This window comes from Crinia signifera, chromosome 9 (assembly GCF_055691185.1).
Source record: "Crinia signifera chromosome 9, ASM5569118v1, whole genome shotgun sequence".
NCBI classification, from domain to species: Eukaryota; Metazoa; Chordata; class Amphibia; order Anura; family Myobatrachidae; genus Crinia; species Crinia signifera.
Genome location: NC_139225.1, coordinates 69440319 through 69462564, shown reverse-complemented (window position 1 = coordinate 69462564; position 22246 = coordinate 69440319). Strand labels below are relative to the sequence as shown.

At 46.1% G+C, this 22246-nt stretch overlaps 1 protein-coding gene across 1 annotated transcript; it reads right to left on the bottom strand.

Moving 5' to 3' along the window:
* Positions 1–676: 676 nt before the first annotated feature.
* Positions 677–12242, bottom strand: IGBP1 (immunoglobulin binding protein 1). The gene is made up of 6 exons (XM_083159142.1): positions 11976–12242; positions 6147–6455; positions 4628–4820; positions 1753–1835; positions 1512–1624; positions 677–1274 (listed from the first exon to the last, which is right to left on the bottom strand). Exons 1-6 carry the CDS (start codon positions 12161–12163, stop codon positions 1138–1140), a joined length of 1023 nt encoding a protein of 340 aa, XP_083015268.1. The 5' UTR covers positions 12164–12242; the 3' UTR covers positions 677–1137.
* Positions 12243–22246: the final 10004 nt, after the last annotated feature.

Sequence of the window (22246 nt, the reverse complement as noted above, 5' to 3'; positions counted from 1 at the left end):
GAACTCTCAAAAATGTCTGAATAAAAGCGCATGCCAAATTAACTAGAGCGTACGTTCTACCATCAATAAAGTCTACAGACTATGCAGTCTTACATCAGATTCCACTGCAAAGAATGTATAACTTCAAGAAAAAATTCTCCCCATGTAAAAACTGAATTTTGATTTATACGCATTGGATACCCTATTCATCGATTTTGGACTACAATGCTTTATCTATTCTAAAGGTTTGAATAAAGCATTGCCTTACAAATACAGCACTGCATAGATCAGTGTGTAGTTTGCATATTCTCCCCATGCTTGTGTGAGTTTTCCTGGATACTCCAGATTCCTCCTACAATGTTAATTATTGCAGATAACATCCCAGCTGTCGGATGCCAGCAGTCAGAAGACCGGCGACAGAATCCTGCCATTCATGGAGATGCTGACGCAAGAATCCCAAATGATGACATTTCAATTGTAAGTATGCAGGGTGCACTAACCTTCGGCCTGAGGGATGGAGGGGGGTGAAGTTCAGGTAGGAGTGTTAATTATTACAGGTTTGTATACCTAGCGCCACAGGACATCCTCAACTTTTATCTACCCCACAGGGCATTTAATAGTTGGGAAAAAAGGATTTAGCCAAACATTTTAATAATATAGATCTTATCTATGGAAGGACTCTTCTTTAGAGGAGAAGGATGAAGAAAAAAATTTAATAAATTTTTTATTTAATAAACAATATTCCACTTTAAAATTAGACAAAAAAAGTCTGCAGCATCCTACTGCAATTCGTTTGCTTGGAGGTCTAATATATAATGTATTAATGAAAAATTAGAGATATTTGTGCACATGGATCTGTTCTGCATACAAAAGTATCACTACACTTTAGGTACAAGTAAGCCAACACTATGTGTGGACACCAGCAACAAAAAACATTTTTTATTAAGTTAAAAAAAGAGAAAAGTTAACGAAAGACCCAAAAATAAATACAAAGAAGTTGAATTGACATGGGATGGGTCAGACTACTGTGAGGGCAGAAGGAAAAGGCACACCCAACATTAGTAATGGATGTAAACCAACTTGTGGATATCCCTGCAGTCCTATGCAAATGAAATGTCCCAAAGGAAGGGACCATCAATCCTGCAGAGCTCCTGCATCTCAACCCATGTTCTTGCGGTTGCCATATCCACGTGGATGCGTATCCCTCCATTTATCCCAGTTCCGAGCCTTCTGCAATGTCTCTGGATCATCTTCCTCCACTTTACGCTCTTTTTCAGCTGCTTCCTGATCCTCATCTACAGCAAAATAATGGCACTTCAAAGATCAAGCTGTACCCAATAAGTCAACCACATTAAAATTGTCTCCGCCGCCCTTTTTGCAAAGCACATTTCTATGTGATGGCCATGCAAAACTTTTCCAACATATTCAGAAGTAATTATTAGAACAAATGGTAGACTAAAAAGGTGAATGTCACCTAAATGATTGTTAGCATAATCTGCTGGTTGATTAGTTTGTACGGTCTAATTATATACCTGGTTTTTTATTGACGACCCCTTGGTCGGGCAGGACTCCTTTACTCCGATGCTGTTCATACCAGTCATCAACAGTCATAGTAGGAAGACTTGGATAGCCTGCTCCAAAGACCCTAGGGGTAAAGGTTTTGTTAAGAAATGCAAAATTTAGAAATATTTCTGGTGATAAAATATAGATAACTTGCTAAAAAAAAAAAAAAAGACAGAACTGCAGAAAAAGGGATTCAGAGAAATCACATACTTGGCTTGAAGGGCATCACGAGTTAGGATAAAGGGCTTCATGGGCGGTCTTGTAGGACGTTGCCGCTGGGAGACCTCCACTCCCTACAGGAAGAAGAAATAGAATGAATTACTGAGGACCTGTTCCTTACCTGCATTAAAGTGACTCTCATATGCATTTTATCTTCCATATGTTTTGCTGTGTGATTTACAACTTCAAAATGTTCTATGGTTTTTATTTAGAACCCCTTTTCTCTCTCTGCAAAACGTAAAAGAAATAATTTCCAAGAAAGACAATAATATTAGAAAAAACCTAGGACAAGAATACTTAAAGATTTAAAAAAAAAAAAGTCTTCACATTTAGAAGGTGACTGTGATGGAAAGCAATTTTTTATTTTGTAGAGGGCAAGAATAAGACCATTGTAGTTAAAAACAACAGTTTTTAATTGTTGTAATAAGAGCAGCACTTCAACTCCCAAAGAAAGCTAGGGCTTAAATTGCTCAGAAACATTCAGGAAGCAATCCTAGCCTTGCACAGTATATAAGAGCTGATAAGGTCTCAAGTAGACATGCATGAGGCCTGCATTTTCATGGGAACATGATCACCCCTGGCAACTACCTAAAGATGGAGGGACCAGGAAAGATAATTGAGAAATCTGCTGTGGCCCCTGAATTGGGGATATGATTCAGTGGGATCTATGTTTGTGTGTGTGTGTGTGTGTGTGTGATATTTTTCAAAGACACTTTAACAAGTATGCCCCTTACTTTACTTGTGGACTGGATGAAAAATACATAACCCTGATGGTTAAGTTAGGACCTAGCATTAGTGGCATCCTAGTAGGGGTCATCTCTTCTAGGTTTAACCTATTCCAAGATAACCCTACATAGTGCGCCCAAGAAGGCTACCTCATCTTGTACTTTGTGTGGGTGGTTTGGACAACCCATGGAAGTAACTACCCAAAAGGTCTGCATCAAGCTCTGCAATTGTTGTGCCTATTGTGTTCTTTAGGTTTCTGTTGTTCATTCTTAATTATCTGTGCAATTTTGTACTTGCTGTAATGCTTAACCCTCTGCATAATGAGTCATGGTTTTTGTTTTATGTCTGTACAGTGACTGGTTCCTGCAGGAGAAGTGCTATATAAATAAAATTATTATTTTGTGGATGATTTTTTTTCTAACAAAAAATTCAACACATCAGATTTTTTTATATATTAATCTTCTTAAACTAATTAGACTTAAATATAAAATGTTTGGTACTGGTGTATTATCACGGCGCCCAAGATTTCCATTGTACGGCATCGTATTGGTCGCATCGCATGCAATGCGATTTGACCCGATTTTTAATTGTACAGGCACCCTGATGGGTGATTACCATGTTAAATGCCCCCATTGTTAACGCCACCCTCACTATCAACGTCAACCTGAAGCGTGGCGAGGGCAGTGAGCCAGCGAGGGGCGGCGGTGCACGTCCTCCGACCTTTTCATACCACCACTATCCACGTCTGCGTGGAGTTGATTTTAGATAGTGTGGCGAGCACAGCGAGCCCCGCGAGGGGACGTGGATTACTTCACATGTAATCCGCATCCCCTCGCTGCGTTCGCCAGGCTTCGGGCTCGCCACATTATCTAAAATCAACTCCACGCCGACGTGGATAGTGGGGGTATGAAAAGGTCGGAGGACACGTACTGCTGCGCTCGCCATGTTTCGGGTTGGTGTTGATAGTGGAGAAAAGCAAAATTACCTGGTCAAGCATTTCTACCTGGCAATTTGTTAACAGAAGTATTCTTCTGTGTAAAAGGATCAACCCAGCCAGAAATTCCCAAGTCTTCGATCTTGGTAAATACCTGGATTGAAGACCCAAGAATTTAGACCCAGGTTGACCGTTTCACACTCAGAAAAGGACCCGAGTTGAACGGCAAATAACCGTGTAGAACCGTTTGACCCAGTAATTTGCTCTTCTTTGTGAAAGGTGTATTATAGACATTGGGCATAATTCAGACCTGTTTTTCACCAGGCTGCGTATGTCTGCAGCCTAGCGAACAGGTAATGTCCGCGCACCCGCCCCGCCCCCCCAACCCCGGCGCTTGAATCCCATTGCTACCATGCAAGGGGATGTGTTCCCTAACACATCCTCTAGCATGGGCAAAACAGGAGATAAATGATTTGAGACCATTGAATGATTTCTCGCCCCTTTGGTAACATAAATCAGTCTAAACTGACTTATTCCGGACGCAGATCCCTGAAAAGGAGACGGAGGTTGACTTCAGCCATTCAGGCATCACCACACCTGCTCAGCATTTTTATGGGGATGCCCATAAAACACTGGGAGTTCCCCTACTGCCGTCCCCATTCCATACCTCATGGAGCAAATGGCTCGTCGAGTGTTGAACTCGCTGAAGCCTTTTGCTCCCGAGGTTTGCGCATGCCCCACGCCATTGAACACGGTGCCGAATTTGGACTCGAACAAAGGGGTCTGAATCGTCCCCATAGTATATTGAACACATGACCTGTATAGGTGATAAAAATAGAACCACCAGATCCCAATCACATTCAATGCATCCAACAGCTTATTTTAATATTTCTTTATCCCCAGTTAGGCCACATTCAGTCTCTAAATTGTAAAAGCTTCAAAATACAAAGCATATTTAATATTAGTACTTTAGATTTCTTTTATATATTATAGATTAAAGTAATTCTTGCCTAATTAATGTACAATGGCTTACTCCTGACGTGTGTACTGAAAAAAGCAGCATATATTTAACTATTTCCCAGTTTAAATTGACAAAAATGTCTGCGATAAAATAAAGGTAATTTTTTAGTTTCCTTTTTCGGGTAGTTTTAATTCTTATCCTACATTTATAACAATTATCTTGCGCACACAAATACACGCACTCACCTTCATCATTTCCCTTGCTTTCACCATTGGGAGCTCTTGGTCAATGCTCCCTATCTCCTCAAGTGCAGTACAGACCCAGCGCTGCAGCTGAAGGAGGTAAAACTCTCTGACTTGCTCTTCATCTGCAGTGCCGCTTCGCACTGACTCCTGCATGCTGGACAGTCTGTTCTCTAAGTCCTTCCGCTGCTTATACCTTATAAGTAATAAAGGTTTAAGCTTATTAGTAGACTACAGGGCTAAATTTGCACAACATATGGGCCAGTATTCAATGCCTCAGATTCGCCGTTTTTTTTCAGTGAATCTGGCAATTCGCTGGGTTAACGGCGAATTTTCTGTCACAAAAAACAATTCGCCATATTCAATGGAGGCAATTCGCCACAAATGAACAGCGAATGTCTGCCGATTCGCCGTAAATGATTCTCCACAATTTGCCTGTGATTTTCAATGGGGTTTTTAGTGGAATTCGCCGACAGTGTATTCAATGCTCAAATGGAGAACTGCTTTCTCCATTGATTTTCGCCATGATTCTCCGTTTAGCATTCGGCAGCTTTTTTAGGTGAACTGTAATGTGATCTTTTAAATTAAAGCGTTTTTAATTTTTTTTTTTTGTGTTCAAAAATCAGAATATTTTTCCTATGAAAGGGCATGCTATATTTATTCATATACGTGCAGCACATGAATATATTTTTAATATATATTTATTTTTTTTAAACAATATTTTTTTTTTTTTTTTTTACACATTCGCCAGCAGGGGGCCGGGAGCCGGAGCCGCTCATTAATATTCATATATTCACTGCACTGATCGGGACCAGTGAGTGTAGCGGCTCCGATCCCAGCACCCTGCGAGCCCTTCTTCACCCCCACAAAGTGACTGGACACCCCCACAGGTGGGACACGTGTGTTGCTGCGCTGATTGTGGTGGTGGGGGGGAGGGGATGCGGGGGACATGAGCTGACAGGCAAGAGGAGGGGACATGAGCTGACAGGCAGCGGAGGGGAAAGGGGTGAAGATACTGCTCATCAGTACACCCCGCCCGCTCTGTTCCCCGACCCCACAGACCTGCCTCAGCTGACGTAGAGACAGATCCAGCAGCAGTAGCAGACCTCCGTCTCAGGCAGCCCCAGCGCGGTGATAGCAGATGTCAGCGCTGGGACTGCTGGAGCCGGAGGTCTGCCACTGCTGCTTGAGCCGTCCCCATCCTCATGCTGTGCGGGGGCTCCTGGCAGTATCAGCGCGCCCCCCCGCCGGGACTCTGCTCAATCCCCTGCAGTGGCAGTGTAGCCGCAGCAGCAGGGGAGAGAGCCCTGCACTATTCGCCCCAGAGAGTGATTATCGCCGTCAGGGGCAGAGAGCCCCTGACGCGTTGAATAGGAAGGACGGGAGGCTGCTGGGCGAATCTCTCTGAAGGGAGAATTGTGGCGAAAGTGCAGCGAATCCTACACAGGATTCGCTGCCAGCCGCCAGCCCGGCCATTGAATACTGGCCATGGTGTTAATAGTCACCAAGCATACGCACTTACCTCTCAATCTTGCCTTGCCTCTGCAGTGCCATGGCCGTCAGATTGGATGGTGCTGTGGAACTATGTGTTTGGCTTATGGATTCCTGTTCTCCTTGGGTGGCTCCTTCCTGTTCTTTGGGAAGGTTGAAACTGGAGACTTTGTATTCATGGCATCTTTTCAAAAAGTCCAGAAAATAGGATCGGGCAACCTCAAGGTGCTGTAATCTGTGACTCAGGCCCACCTGCTTCAGTGTCAAGGCACCAAGAAGAGCTGGGAGTAGAAGATACCGTATATCGGATGAGGAAAGCTCATCCAGATCCTCATTAGAACTGCAAAAATAAGGAAACAAATGGGAGCATTTAATCAGTTTATGCAGTTTTATGCCCCTTTCACCCCGCACTTAATACCTGGTATTTTGCCGTTTGAAAACGGTAATATGTGCAGTGTGAAAGGTCCACAGGAATTTACCGGTTCTATAAAACCGGTAATTCTAAACGGTAAAAAAGCAGGGTCCTACCCGTTTCAGACCCATTTTTTTTATATTTTTGTAGTGTGAACGGGTCTGAAATTGTATTTTGTCTCAACTGCAAGCTACAGAATGTGATAGGCTGTCTCCCTGCGTGATGTAAGTGCCCACAAAACATCCCCTGTTTAAAACGGGCACAATGTGAATGGACAAAAACAGCATTGAAACGGTAATATACTGTTTAAGATATGCGGTGTGAAAGGGGTTTTAGCGGTCTGACCCATTTTTAGAAACGTTAAAAATTAACGGCTCAATGCCGTTTTTGTGGTGTAAAAGCAGCATAAGTAAACTGGTTGGATTTAACAAACTGGAAATCACAAGGAAAAGTCCATCTAATACAGTATGTCTAATTATTGATAGGTTAGAGACCGCTCCCTTGAATCCCCTTCAAACTGCAACATCAGGACTCATATACAGCACACAAGAATACAGGGAGAGCTAACATCTGCATATGATTGACTGTAAACTTTCTTGGATTGTAATTTCATTTGAAAAGTATCATATTCCCCAGAAGCAGCACACAGGACTTTGCAAGGGAGCGCCAGCTTAGCAGCCAAAATTACAACATGGGGAGTGTTTGCCACTTAGGGCTTAACCGGAGAGAATTTTATAAAAAAAAAAAAAAATCAGAGCAACATATAATGTTGGCACATGTCAACACTAGGGTCTGTATAAATGTGGATACGTGGGACTCACCATAAACTCTATAATGGCCATCAAGAATCAAAAGGAGTCATTAACTTATTGTATAGAGTTATAATACTGTGCTTTATCAGGGAATCAAACTTGTAGGTCTTATAATAATGTAGTATCTGCCAGTTTGTTTTTGTCTAGGCAGTAGGGTTACCCCTGAGCATGAATTCTATTGTAGGAGCCTGGATTGAAAAGTAATGCCTCCACGGCTAGAAGTTTTTTTTACTTGTGAACACATTTGAACACTTTTTTTGTACACTCAGTTTATCCTCTATGTCAGGCATTCCCAACCACAGTCCTCAAGGCACACCAACAGTGCAGGTTTTAGTGATATCCAGGCTTCAGCACAGATGGTTTAATCAGAATCCCTCAGATACGAATTAAGTCACCTGTGCTCAAGCCTTGATATCTACAAAACCTGCACTGTTGGTGTGCCTTGAGGACCGTGGTTAGGAATGCCTGCTCTATGTAATGCACTATTCACTTGTAGTCCCCATCCCTTTCCACGCATGTGAGCCGACGTTTGACGAGTCGGGCAAACCAGTCGGAGAAGAAAGGTGGTTGTTGTCGACATAAGGACTAAAAGGCAGCTTTCACCTCGTTGCCAGAGTTGAAATGTTGACCATTAAGGTGCTCTTTAATCTTTGGGAAGAGGTTTGCAGTGCCTGCAGTTCAAGGATGTTCTGCCACACCCGACCTTGCACCCTGCCACTTTCACCTCTTCTTAAAGATGAAAGAACACTTGAAAACTGCCATTTGCTAGTTTGTCTCGACAACAACACCAGCTTTCTTCTGCGACAGGTTTGCCCGACTCGTCGAGCGTTGGTGCACATGGGTGGAAAGGGATGGGGACTACATTGAAAAGTGAATAGTGCTTTACATAGAGGATTAACGGAGTTATCAGGTACAAAAGTAAAGTGTTCAAATGTGTTCACAAAAAAATTATAGCCATGGAGGCATTACTTTCCAATCCAGCCTCGTAGTTTAAAGAAAATATGGTCAGAAATATAGTTTAGCAGATATCTTCCTATATTTCTAGATCTGTACTTCCAATGAGTGAAAATCCTTATTGGATACAGCAAAGCAATAATATCACTTGACGAGTGTAATAAAATAATTGTATAGCTCAACAAATCGGTTGCCCTGTGACTAGGATTTAAGTCCTGGGGGACAAGCTTTTACTATGGAAGGACAGAGCCAAGTACTCTTCAAAATGTACCATGTGTATCTGTACATAAGGGCTGAATATCAGAGGAACCATATCTAACAATATATAATATCTGGTAATAGAAAAATTATTGCATGAGGGCATTCTAGTTACTAAAGTGTGTGGGATATTGTGCTGTCACAGGAGGACGGCATACAACTCAACACACTTACAGCGAGTTCAGCCCCATCCCATTGGTTGTGCGAACAACTTCTGCTACTTGAATCGCCGAGCCATTTGCAGGGATTGGGGTGGGCTGGTCAGCGGCAGGGGTCGTCCATGCGAACACCAAGCGTTTCAGGGGCAAACCCATGAAAAAGCATACGTTCCCATAGGAATTTCAGCTGCCTGCCCTGTCTTTGTCCCGTCACTCACAAATAAAAGTCAGTTTACAATGATGCACATGGGCCCCCACTCTGTGGAAAAGAGGCACATGCCCGCCCCCCTCCTCCGTGGAAAAGAGTAACATAAGACCTATTTTGTTGAAAACGGGCCTGACATATGCCAGCCATGTGTATTTTGCTGCTGGTGAGAAACAGGCACATGCCTCTATATTAGAAGCTAGTGGAGTAGATGCTATAGCAGAAGCTACTTTATGACCTCAAACTCCACGTAGAGATGACATGGGCCTCTTATCCGCTCATTTACAAAGGTCACACTAAATCATAGTGGTTCACAAAAAATTGTGACAAATGGAGTGTAAATAATGTGTCATCAGATTGGTTCAGACAAGGCTCCTGTCCAAAAAATTGCTACATTCACTATATAATTTCAGCCTTGCCAACACAACTGGCTCGGCTACTTAAAGCACTCTGCTTCATCCCCTGAAATTGGCACATAAGAACAGGTAATCCTGGGTCATCTGCCTAATGGCACAACACTTTCAATAATTACATCGGACTATTGGAAGCTCATAGAAAAACGTGGATGGTGGACATATAAAACCACCACTTATGCTTTATTATATTGTTAGTAGTAGGTTTAGATTGTACAACCCTGTGACTATACAAACCGATAATCACAGGGTTTATGGTGGAAATTAAGTGAGGGTAAATTTAAAAATGGTGGCTAGCGAAGCCTATCTGAGGATTCCAGACTTTTTAGAAGGGATGGGAGTGGATGTGTGGCAAATAGGACATTACAGGGGTGGGAGGGGAGATGGGAGGAGTGGCAGAGAAAGAGTAGGAGGATTTTTTTCAAGATCTCAGAGTCAGGCAACAGGTTGGGTTTGAACAATGATAGTTGGGAGCTGAATGGCTGGTGATAAAGTACCAGCCACTTTATCAAGCTTAATAAATGAGCCCCTGAGGGCCAGATGTAAAAGCCTCCAAGTTCGATGATCGAGCAGGATGCCAGCCAAACTCAGATTTTTTTTAAAAGGGGCAATGACTTACAAGCAAAATCATGCCTTGTAAGTAGTTGTTTTAAAAATCCTGAGTACGGTAGGTAACCCGCGCAGCTGACGACTTGGAACTATTACATCTGGCCCTGAATCCAGGGATTACAATAATGGGGAGGGATTGCTTCCCTAGTTTAGAACTGCCTTAAAGCGGATACACACTGGAGTGACTGCTCGCCCCATTGTGCTGACCAAGTGACCAATTAGGCTAGCTATACACACTTGCCAATTGAATGCTCAATACATTGGCCCTGCATTTACAGCTGGGCAAACATTTAAGTTGTACAACTGCTAAGCTGTTAGCGATATATGCAAACGGGCAATATATTGCCAGTACTGGATATAAAAAAATAGAAAAGAGATAAAGTATCAACCATCTTCAAACTGTCATGTCACAGGGTATGTTTGAAAAATGACAGGAGCTGATTGGATGGGACTTTATCTCTCAGTAAGCCAGGCATGTCCAAACTAGCTCCAGCTGTTGTGAAACTACCATCATGCCTTACCACAGTTTTGCCATTAGAGAATGCTAAAACTATAGCAAAGCATGCTGGGATGTGTATTTTCACAACAGCTGGAGGACCACAGTTTGGACATGCCTGCAGTAAGCTTTGAGAGATCTCCCTTTAAACTGACTAATACATGTACTGTATAATAAACACACAGGAAAATAATTTGAGAATAAAAGGACAACTGTATTTGTCTATATTTACAACAACAATGGTGTCCAATACAGGAAGGAAAACTTGCATAATGAATTGCCCACTACTGTTAGGGGTATGGGTAAAAACCGGAAAGGATAACGAACGATGGGCAGGCTCCATTCCTCAATCACTGTCATTCCGGCGCTTGTAGTGTCCGGTCTGGGGGGGTGCCTCTCCGGTGGGTGTCCTGTCCAGGGGAATACCTGTGACACCTGTCACCAAGGAGAGAATAAAGCCTACTTGTATGGTCCTTGGATGTAGTAAAAAAGTAACGGTTCAGACCATATGGGGAGGCTGTAATTTCCCATTCTCCATGTCCCCAGTGAAAGCTGTCATAGACACCTCCCAGACATGCACACTAAAGGGCTATTTCACACACTCCGGCTACTGCTGGGCGGAAGCCATGCAGCACACAGCAGTTTAGAATGGAGGGGATGGCCACAACCGGGCCGTGGCCGTCCTGTCTGAATGGACAAAATCGTGTCCATTAATATCTACTATGCATGCTACGGCTTCTGGCCGTGCGGGGTTTCGCCGCCCGGCAGGAGCCGGAGTGTGTGAAATAGCCCTTTCACGAGCTCCGGCTCCTCCCAGGTGGCGAAACCCCGCACAGACAAAAGCTGTGCCGTGCACAGTAGTTATTAATGGACACAATTGTGTCCATTCACACGGGACAGCCACGGCCTGGCCGCCCAGTTGCAGCCGGCTGTCACCACTGGAAGGGACGGCTGCTGGGCTGTGGCCATCCCCACCATTGTAAACTGCTGTGTGCGGCATAGCTTCTTGGCCGTGCGGAGTTTTGTCGCACAGCAGGAGCCTTACCGGACAAGATACTACAAGCTCCGGAATGAGTAGTTTGATGAATGGAGCCTGTCCGGTCCGGCATTCCAGGTCTGGTTTTTACTTGGTCCCTACGGTTAAGGTGCCCATACACTAGTAAGATTTATCTTCAGATTTGGCTGGTTGGAACAAAAACATGGTTATGGATTAGTGTCAGTTTGTCAGTTTTCCAGCATTTCCAAGCAAATGGTCAACTGTCATTTGCTCTCACCCATAACCAGGTTTTTGTTCCAACCAGACAGATCTGCAGATAAATCTGCGTGTGTATGGGCACCTTTAGTGTTAAGATGCAAAACATTTTTAACTTCAGAAAATCAAGAATGAAACATATCCTGTAGATAACAAGTTACTATACAGTGGATTAATAGCGTCTAGCGTCCAGTCTGAGCCACATATGCATGCACAGTGTAAGACATACACAGAAGCACTGAACACGCCAGGTACCGTATGACAAAGCATAGACACAGCATATACCAGTACCTGAACAGATCCAGCTGAGCGACCATACGAGTGGCCTGCTCTAGCATCGCCAGGCCTTGCTTCACCTTGTCCTGCACTGCCCTCGCTGCAGCCGGCTCGCTGCTCCCCTCTACCTCCTCTAAGATCCGCCATCCCTTCTCCAATAACTCTGACAGTTTGGGGAGCTCAGATTCAGATTCCGCAGCCATGTTTATCGACCATGTCTGATTCTGAACTTCCCAGCCGCCGTAATACACCAGATCTTACGCACGGGGGTTGCCATATTGTGTGTGGCAGATGACGTTCTCACGTATACAGATTAAATAATGCGCCATATTGGCAGAGGCAGAAGCAAGGTAACAAATCTCTTTAATTTAACTTTGCTGCCGGCAGAGGGAGCCCGGTTATAATATAGATGTACAGAGCAGCAGGCCAGGCATGCGGGAAAACACCAAAGAACATAATAAAGTATGAAATGGGCATTTGTGCACATCATCAGGTTTGCTAGAACTTGGGGCCTGATTCAGACTTGCTCGCTAGGCAGCGTATATTCGCTGCCTAGCAAGAAGGTAAACGCTGCCCTGCCGAGCAAATCCCCGCACTAGCTTGTGAGTGGATGTGTAAACTTGCGGGCGCAGTGAAAATTTAGGGGGTGTGGCCTAGCTAACGGCATGGCCAATACTCGCGTTGCTCCCGTGAGGCCACGCCCACGCCCCATTTTCACAGCTGTGTGGCATGAATAGACGCTGTTCCCATGTGCACATTGTCTATTCATGGACGGCAGGGGGGGGGACACTCCCAACTGCTCCCCCCCCCCCCCCCACTGCAGGACACTGCCGGCCAAGTTGGGCTGCGGGAACGTCCCCAAATACCAGGAGGTTCCCACAGTAACTGGGACAGTTCGGAGGTATGCAGGGGTATGCCCAGCGCTTCTATGTGCGCACCCATAAAATGCTGGGCGGACCCCTCGCCAAAGACGTTTGCTCCAGAGGTTTGCACATGTGCATATTCCTGCATGCGCAAACCCCAAACATTGGCTGGGGTAGCAAATTCGGACCTGAGCGATCAGGTCTGAATCGCACCCTTGGTTTCAAAGCTGCTATATCACCCCCTTTGTTTCTATGAACAAGTAACTTCTTATATAAAAAGTGGCCTGTTTGTTATGCTTTATACAGGATTTGTCAATCATTTTCCACCTGGGTAGGCCCTGGTAGCCCTTTGCATTATATAAACCATGACTATGCTTTGACAATGCTATATAAAAGTAGTTTGCTCAAAGGCTTGCGCACATAGAGTGTTAGGGGTGCACAGGCACCCCCTAATGTTGTGCACACCCTTATGAACACTTCCCTGCCGCCAGCAACCAGCAATACCTTTTACCAAAGACTTTGCTTTTTAGAACTGTTAAATTCTATTAAAAGAAGAGCCCATCATTCAATAATGTGTGTTTTGCATTGTTAATTGTACTAGACCATTGTCATATCACTACATACCTGTGTCATCCATATCTGTTTTTGACTTTATTTGCATGAACTGTTACAGAGAGTAATAAGAAGATTAAAAACTGACTGAAATAGGCAGGAGATTATGTTGTGGCTGATTTCTTGAGACTTTTATATTGTAGCGAGTGCCAATAGATGATGGTAGACACGCCTGATTGGTGGTGTTAGATGCACCAAATGGGTGTTGTTAGACATGCACAATAGGTGGTGCACCCCCTAATAAAATGTGCTGCGCACGCCTATGAGTTTGCTATAAACAAAATTTTAAACTCTGCATTTCCTGATTCTGCACCCACTGGAGGGGTTGGGATCATTTGGTCTACATCATGACGGTCGACAGTCATTAGGTCGACACCATTAGGCCGACATGGGTCTAGGTCGACATAGGAAAAGGTCAACATGTTTCTAGGTCGACAGGTCATTAGTTCGACAATGTCTAGGTCGACAGTGAAAAGGTCGACATGGGGGTTTTCACAGTTTTTTTTCCTGAATGTCAACACAGTCGACATGGACACAGTTTAAAGTGCACCGCATCCCCTCGCATCGCTCACTGCGCTCGCAATGTCTCGGGCCCGGTGCCTCACTACGCTCGGCACACTATTTCATTCTCCCACCACGCCCTCGTGGATGGTAGGGCATGAAATACCACCTGTTGGCTCAAAAAACAGTGTAAAACCCCATGTCGACCTAGACACTGTCCAACTAACGAGCTGTCCACCTAGCCCCATGTCAACCTTTTCCCATGTCGACCATAATGCTGTAGACCACTGGAGAAGCTCACATGCACCTTTTCAATTTGATTTCTAATTAGTAGGTATTCTGTGTTGTATTTTTAATTAAGATTTTATATTTATTTAATACACTCTGACATTCTATTTTTACCAGTGATGTGTGGTGAGGTCAGTTGCTGGTGAGGTACTGGTTTGTAAGAAGTGGTACAAGCAAAAAAAAATTCTTACGTGGTACCAAAAATGGTCGTGGTCAAGTGCCATGAGTTGGTGTGGTCACATGCAACTTGGGGAGTGGCTACATAACAATTGAGGTGTGGTTACATTAGGCCAGTGGTTCTCAAACTGTGGGTCCTGACCCCAAAGTGGGTCCCGACCTTCTCAGCATGGGGTCACGACTCCATGTTGCTGACCATCAGGCTGATGACTTTTCTAATCTCAGTCAATGATTCAAAGGGGGACATTTACCAAAATGGATTCGTAGAAAAAAGGTGTATTCGTAGGGAGAAATACACCTTTTTTTTACGAATTTGTATTTTCGGGATTTACAATCCCAAAAATACAACAATTCGTAGTCCTAAAGATGGAACATTCGTATTTGTAGTTACAAATACGAATGCCCTACACCATCGATAGGATACGACAGAAATCACCATTCAAAAGAATGGTGGTTTCTGATTTACTAAGCAGCCGTACTGACAATACGGCTGCTTAGTGGTGTGAAACACCCACGCAAATACGACAGGAAAATAGAACACCATTTTCCTGTTCTATTTGCGTTTTAGCCTGCACGGATCAGTCAGATCCGTGCAGGCTTCAGTGTAAAAAAATAGAAAAATAAATAAATAAAAAAAAAAACGGCGTGGGGTCCCCCCCACAGCCGAAACCAGCACCAGGCTAAAGGAGCCGGGGCCGGTAATTAAAAATCAGGGAGCCCGACAAATAGGGGTTCCCCGATTTTTAACAACCAGCCCCAGGCTCCAGGTCCGGGGCTGGTTCCCAAAATACGGGGGACAAAATGAGTAGGGGTCCCCCGTATTTTAAGAACCAGCCCCAGGCACAACCAGCCGGCAGGGTAATGTCACAGCCGGGGGACACTTATAATATAAGGTCCCGCGGCCAAAACATTCTCCCTACCGACCAGTCAGCCTGGCCAGGGGCCCTGGGGGAGTGGGGACCCCCCCAATGAAGGGGTCCCCCCCCCCTCCAGGACTTACCTGACCAGGCTGAAGCCTGGTGCTGTCCTCGATGCCCCTGGGCGGTGGGCATCGAGCTGATAAATGTTGTAAAAAAAAGATGAACCTATTGTTTTTTACTGTGGCACTACAAGTGCCAGCAAGCCTCCCCAGCAAGCTGGGACTTGGAGAACCACAAGTCCCAGCCTGCTGGGCATTAAAGGGCCCGCTGGCACTTGTAGTTCTACAGTTAAAAAAATAGTGCACAAAACACACTGACACACTTTTAAAATAAAACTTTATTACACACAAAGCCCACACATACTAATACTTACCTATCTTCTTCCCATAGGTCGCCCTGGTCCTGTGTCGTCTTCTTCCTCCATGTCGACCGTCGCTGTCGCCGTCCGGATCCGACGAAATCCATTTGGGAAGCTGTGGAAGGAAACCATACTCACCTGTCCCAGCGCGACGTAGTCCAGGTAAGGGTCTTTGCAAAAAAACAAACCGACACCCGAATCCAAGCGGACACGACAGAGACGCACGTGTGTTTGTTTACATCGTGCGGCTCCGCCTCCCGAATGCCGCTATTGGCCGCCTTGCGGCCTAGCGGCTCCTGATTGGCCGCTAGGCCGCAAGGCGGCCAATAGCGGCATTCGGGAGGCGGAGCCGCACGATGTAAACACCGTGCGTCTCCGTCGTGTCCGCTTGGATTCGGGTGTCGGTTTGTTTTTTTGCAAAGACCCTTACCTGGACTACGTCGCGCTGGGACAGGTGAGTATGGTTTCCTTCCACAGCTTCCCAAATGGATTTCGTCGGATCCGGACGGCGACAGCGACGGTCGACATGGAGGAAGAAGACGACACAGGACCAGAAGACGCCGACACAGGACCAGGGCGACCTATGGGAAGAAGATAGGTAAGTATTAGTATGTGTGGGCTTTGTATGTAATAAAGTTTTATTTTAAAAGTGTGTCAGTGTGTTTTGTGCACTATTTTTTTAACTGTAGAACTACAAGTGCCAGCGGGCCCTTTAATGCCCAGCAGGCTGGGACTTGTGGTTCTCCAAGTCCCAGCTTGCTGGGGAGGCTTGCTGGCACTTGTAGTGCCACAGTAAAAAACAATAGGTTCATCTTTTTTTTACAACATTTATCAGCTCGATGCCCACCGCCCAGGGGCATCGAGGACAGCACCAGGCTTCAGCCTGGTCAGGTAAGTCCTGGAGGGGGGGGACCCCTTCATTGGGGGGGTCCCCACTCCCCCAGGGCCCCTGGCCAGGCTGACTGGTCGGTAGGGAGAATGTTTTGGCCGCGGGACCTTATATTATAAGTGTCCCCCGGCTGTGACATTACCCTGCCGGCTGGTTGTGCCTGGGGCTGGTTCTTAAAATACGGGGGACCCCTACTCATTTTGTCCCCCGTATTTTGGGAACCAGCCCCGGACCTGGAGCCTGGGGCTGGTTGTTAAAAATCGGGGAACCCCTATTTGTCGGGCTCCCTGATTTTTAATTACCGGCCCCGGCTCCTTCAGCCTGGTGCTGGTTATGGCTGTGGGGGGGACCCCACGCCGTTTTTTTTTAAAATTTATTTATTTTTTCTATTTTTTTTTACACCTTGCAGCCTGCACGGATCTGACTGATCCGTGCAGACTGCTAGAAATAATTCGTATTAGCGGCCGTATATACGGCCGCTAATACGAATCATTACACCATCGGAGGGTTACAAAGCAGTCGTATATGACTGCTTTGTAACTGATCCTCCGGAACACGACTTTGCATACGACTTAAACAGTCGTATGCAGTCGTAGGGAAACTACCAATACGAAAAACTAGGTTTTTCATATTGGTAAATTTCCCCCTAAGAGTCTGAAAAATCTGTTGAATTGTCTGTTATTTTAGACTCCTCACATCATTGAGTTCCTCCACAATGCTGCCATGCATGGTCTGTCTGCTGACTCCACACGTGATGGCCTTCTGCAGTAACTTTCTGGGGTCCCGTCATTATTTTTATTGTTTGTTGGGGTCCCAGAGCAAATAGTTTGAGGATGCCTGCATTAGGTCATAAACCGTAATGTTCATTACATACTGCAGCTTTGTGAGTCAACCAAACCCCCCCCCCCCCCCCCCCCTCACAGCGCGGGTTCGCCCAAAAATGTCTGCGAACATCCATTCGCAGGCAAGGGGGAACCATCCCCATCATTTGATGGCACCCGAAAATCGAATGATGGCGAAGGGGAACGCATATCTAAATGACTCTCAGATGCACCCTCGGGAGGAATTGAGCGGGCAGCTGACATCCGGTAAAGCTACCCACCCCTCCACCCATGACACTGGACGATATGCATGGGAACGCCCAGCGTTTGTTTTTTTCGGCCCCTTTATGGAATTTTAGTGTCGCTTAAAAGCATAATGTCCCCTGCAGTGTGGCGCAGACGCATAATGCACCCACTAGTATTGCTTAAAAGAATGCCTCTAGTAGGAATTATCATTCTACATGCTTGTTTCCATGGGGGTTACATGCTTGTTTCCATGGGGGTTACATGTACAGTACATTGCCATGGGGGCTATATGCTCATTACCATGGGGGTTCACATGCTTGTTGCAATGGGGGTTATATGCTCAATGTAATGGCGATTACCTGCACATTGCTATGGGGGTTACATGCAGGGCCGGGTTAACAATGGGCCTGATGGAGCTACAGCTCCAGGCCCACTCTACAAATAGGCCCATTTTGTAGCTGAGGGCCAGGTCTTTCCAACGAGCCCAGCCACGCGTCGCTGGGACACGCTAATTCAAACTTCCACCCAGTTCCAACGGCTGCCAGTTCCCCCTGCAGCATCACAGAAGCTCGAGGTTGATCTCAGTCGAATCCGAATTGCTGGGCATTCAATCTGATACCAGACTGGTCCATATGGGTTCATTGGTTCTAGAGATATTCCGGGTAAACAAATTTTTTCATTTGTGTAATGTAATTTCATAGCTGTTCATGTTGTTTGAGGACAGATTTCTCTGGAACCAAATGGCTCAGTTTCACGGGAACAAAATCATTTGAAGCTCACTTAAAAGTTCTTCAATATGATACTGGTCTCATGTAAATGGGTCAGTTGGTTCCGAAGATATAGCTGGTTGTTTAAAGGGGGGGGGGGTTCTCCCTCTAACACCAGAATATACAGGGACTAGGCTGGTGTAAAAGGGGCCAGTCCTTGCATTTTCTGGTGTGAAATGGGTATTATTTCAAATAGCCGGGACCTGCATTTCTGTCCGGTTGTGGCTGTCCCCCAGTTACCGCAAGCATGTATTACCCCTTGGCAATGAGCATGTAATCCCACTTGGCAACTAGCATGGAACCCCTGGCAATGATCATGGAACCCCTGGCAATGAGCATGTAGGTAAGCAGCACTTATGTAGAATAATTTTTAATAGTCATTATGGTGTTTGGAATCATATGTAATGGACATTATGGTGTGTGGCTTAACATGTAATGGGCATTATGGTGTAAATTTTTAATGCGCGCCTTTGGCGCGCAATACCCCTGTTTATGAAGCATATTATGCATTATTGCTCAATCTGAGGCAGATGTATGACGGTTCGTTATGGGGGAGAAGGGGTATCAGCGCACTGATACCGCTTCTCCTCCATGTTAGATGGAGCCAGTGTGCGGTAAAGGACAGGGGCACAATGTGCCCCTGTCTATATTGGCGCTGCTATCTAAATGATAGCAGGCCGAATGTATGCTGGTTTTGGCTTCGCCAGCAGCAGGCTGGCGAAGCCCTATCTAAACAGCAGGGACAGCGCTGTCCCTGCTGTTAGCTCTGGGCTGCGTTGGGGATCTTGCGTCAGTAGCGGGCGAGATCCCGCGCATGCCCAGTCCAGTCGGCCGGGGGAAAGGAGACACTTTGCAAAGTTTACACTGATGCGCTATCTCCAGGAGGAGACATCGCCAGAGGGGGGAGTTAGTGCTCCTCCGCTACGGCAGACAAGATGTTAATATATCTTGACGGTCTTCCCTCCTGCTTCGCCTCCCTAATGAGGTGAAGCAGGAAGTATTATAGCTGTTTGGTATAGTGTGTATTTTGGCTCAATCCATGTGGCAAAGTGTGAATTTTGCCTTAATCTGCGTGGCATAACGTGAATTTTGACTCAATCCGTGTGCCATAGTGTGAATTTTGGCTCAGTCAGTGTGAATTTTGGCTCATGCCATGTGGCATAATGTGTCAGAGGCAAGTACAGTATGAGGGGGTTACTATTGTGTTGCATGATTTGTATAAGGGGTATATGGTGTGGTAAACTTAGGTGACCACATAAAAGGTGCTGAAATGTTGTCTACCAAGTTTCGACTTTCAGTATTTTATTCATAACTGGAGTGCCGCCTCACCCCGCAAGTATATTAGGACATCGGCATCCTGCGAGTGCACCTTTGGAGTGCACCCGCCAATATATCTCCCTGCATTTTTCCTATGCCAGCCCCCTGCCTTTTCCAGGCATATAAAATGAGTTGAAAGTATTTACACAAATAAACACACCCATGAGCAGACCACCCAACCAGAACACTGGTCACGCCCCCCACATTATTAGGTGTTGGCCGCAACCCCTATTATTGCACATAATAGGCCCTTGATCATTTTCAGCTCCAGGACCATTTAGAACTTAATCTGGCACTGGTTACATGCTCAATGTCATGGCGGTTACCTGTAAATTGCTATGGGGGTTACATGCACATTGCCATGGGGGTTATATACACATTGCCATGGGGTTTACATGCTTGTTGCCATGGGAATTATGGCTGGCTAAGTAGAGTAGGATGACAAGGGGCATGGGTGCTCACTTATCCTGTCCTCATCAGCCTGCAGCTCCTCCGACATGGCGCTGACAGACAGGTTGATAAAAGACCTTCGGTACTTGTGTATTATCACGGCGCCCATCGCATCGCATACCACTAAATAAGGTATGCGATGCGATTTTCGCGTGAAAAAGCTAAAATGTACAATTAAATATCGCATCGCATGCCAGCAAATGGCATGCGATGCGATCGCATGCGATTTTTAATTGTACAAGTACCCTGATGGGTGCATACAATGTTAAATGCCCCCAGAATGTTAAATTCCCCCCCATTGTCAACGCCACCCCCACTATCATCGACAACCCGAAGCATGGCGAGAACAGCGAGCCCGCGAGGGGCGGCGGTACGCGTCCTCCAACCTTTTCATACCCCCACTATCCACGTCGGCGTGGAGTTGATTTTAGATAGTGTGGTGAGCGCAGCGAGCCACTGAGCCCGAAGCATGGCGAGCGGGCAAGGAATACATGTAAAGGCATCCGCTCGCCACGCTTCCGGCTCGGTGGCACGCTGCGCTCACCACACTATCTAAAATCAACTCCGCGCCGACGTGGATAGTGGGGTTTGAAAAGGTCGGAGGACGCATACCACCGCCGCCCCTCGCGGGCTCGCTGCGCTCGTCACACTTTGGGTTGTCGTTGATAGTGGGGGTGGCGTTTACAATGTTAAATGCCCCCCATTGTCAGCACCCATCAGGGTGCTTGTACAATTAAAAATTGCATGCCGCTATATTGCATGCGATGCGATGCATGCGATGCACTACAATCATCATTGTGGGCACCGTGATAATAAACAAGTACCAGACCTTCCTAAGGAGCCCGGAATGCAACCTCCATCCTGTCTCTCAGGACAGCCAAGCAGCGGGCCAGGCTAGGAAAGGGCTTCAGGACAACGCTGCTCCCGGTGCTCAGACTACTCTCCTCCACCACTCTCCGGGAACTCCGCATACACTTGAACAGCCTCTCTGCAGGCTGTTGAAAGAGGGAGAGCTCCATCTAGTGGAATATGAAGCTTAGCGAGGGGAAACACAAATTCAGCTCCAGTAAATGATAAGTAACAGGCATACAAACAGTGTGATTACATGCACATTGCCATGGGGGTTATATACACATTGCCATGGGGTTTACATGCTTGTTGCCATGGGAATTATGGCTGGCTAAGTAGAGTAGGATGACAAGGGGCATGGGTGCTCACTTATCCTGTCCTCATCAGCCTGCAGCTCCTCCGACATGGCGCTGACAGACAGGTTGATAAAAGACCTTCGGTACTTGTGTATTATCACGACGCCCATCGCATCGCATACCACTAAATAAGGTATGCGATGGTATGCGATGCGATTTTCGCGTGAAAAAGCTAAAATGTACAATTAAATATCGCATCGCATGCCAGCAAATGGCATGCGATGCGATCGCATGCGATTTTTAATTGTACAAGTACCCTGATGGGTGCATACAATGTTAAATGCCCCCAGAATGTTAAATTCCCCCCCATTGTCAACGCCACCCCCACTATCATCGACAACCCGAAGCATGGCGAGAACAGCGAGCCTGCGAGGGGCGGCGGTACGCGTCCTCCAACCTTTTCATACCCCCACTATCCACGTCGGCGTGGAGTTGATTTTAGATAGTGTGGTGAGCGCAGCGAGCCACTGAGCCCGAAGCATGGCGAGCGGGCAAGGAATACATGTAAAGTCATCCGCATCCGCTCGCCACGCTTCCGGCTCGGTGGCACGCTGCGCTCACCACACTATCTAAAATCAACTCCACGCCGACGTGGATAGTGGGGTTTGAAAAGGTCGGAGGACGCATACCACCGCCGCCCCTCACGGGCTCGCTGCGCTCGTCACACTTTGGGTTGTCGTTGATAGTGGGGGTGGCGTTTACAATGTTAAATGCCCCCCATTGTCAGCACCCATCAGGGTGCTTGTACAATTAAAAATTGCATGCCGCTATATTGCATGCGATGCGATGCATGCGATGCACTACAATCATCATTGTGGGCACCGTGATAATACACAAGTACCAGACCTTCCTAAGGAGCCCGGAATGCAACC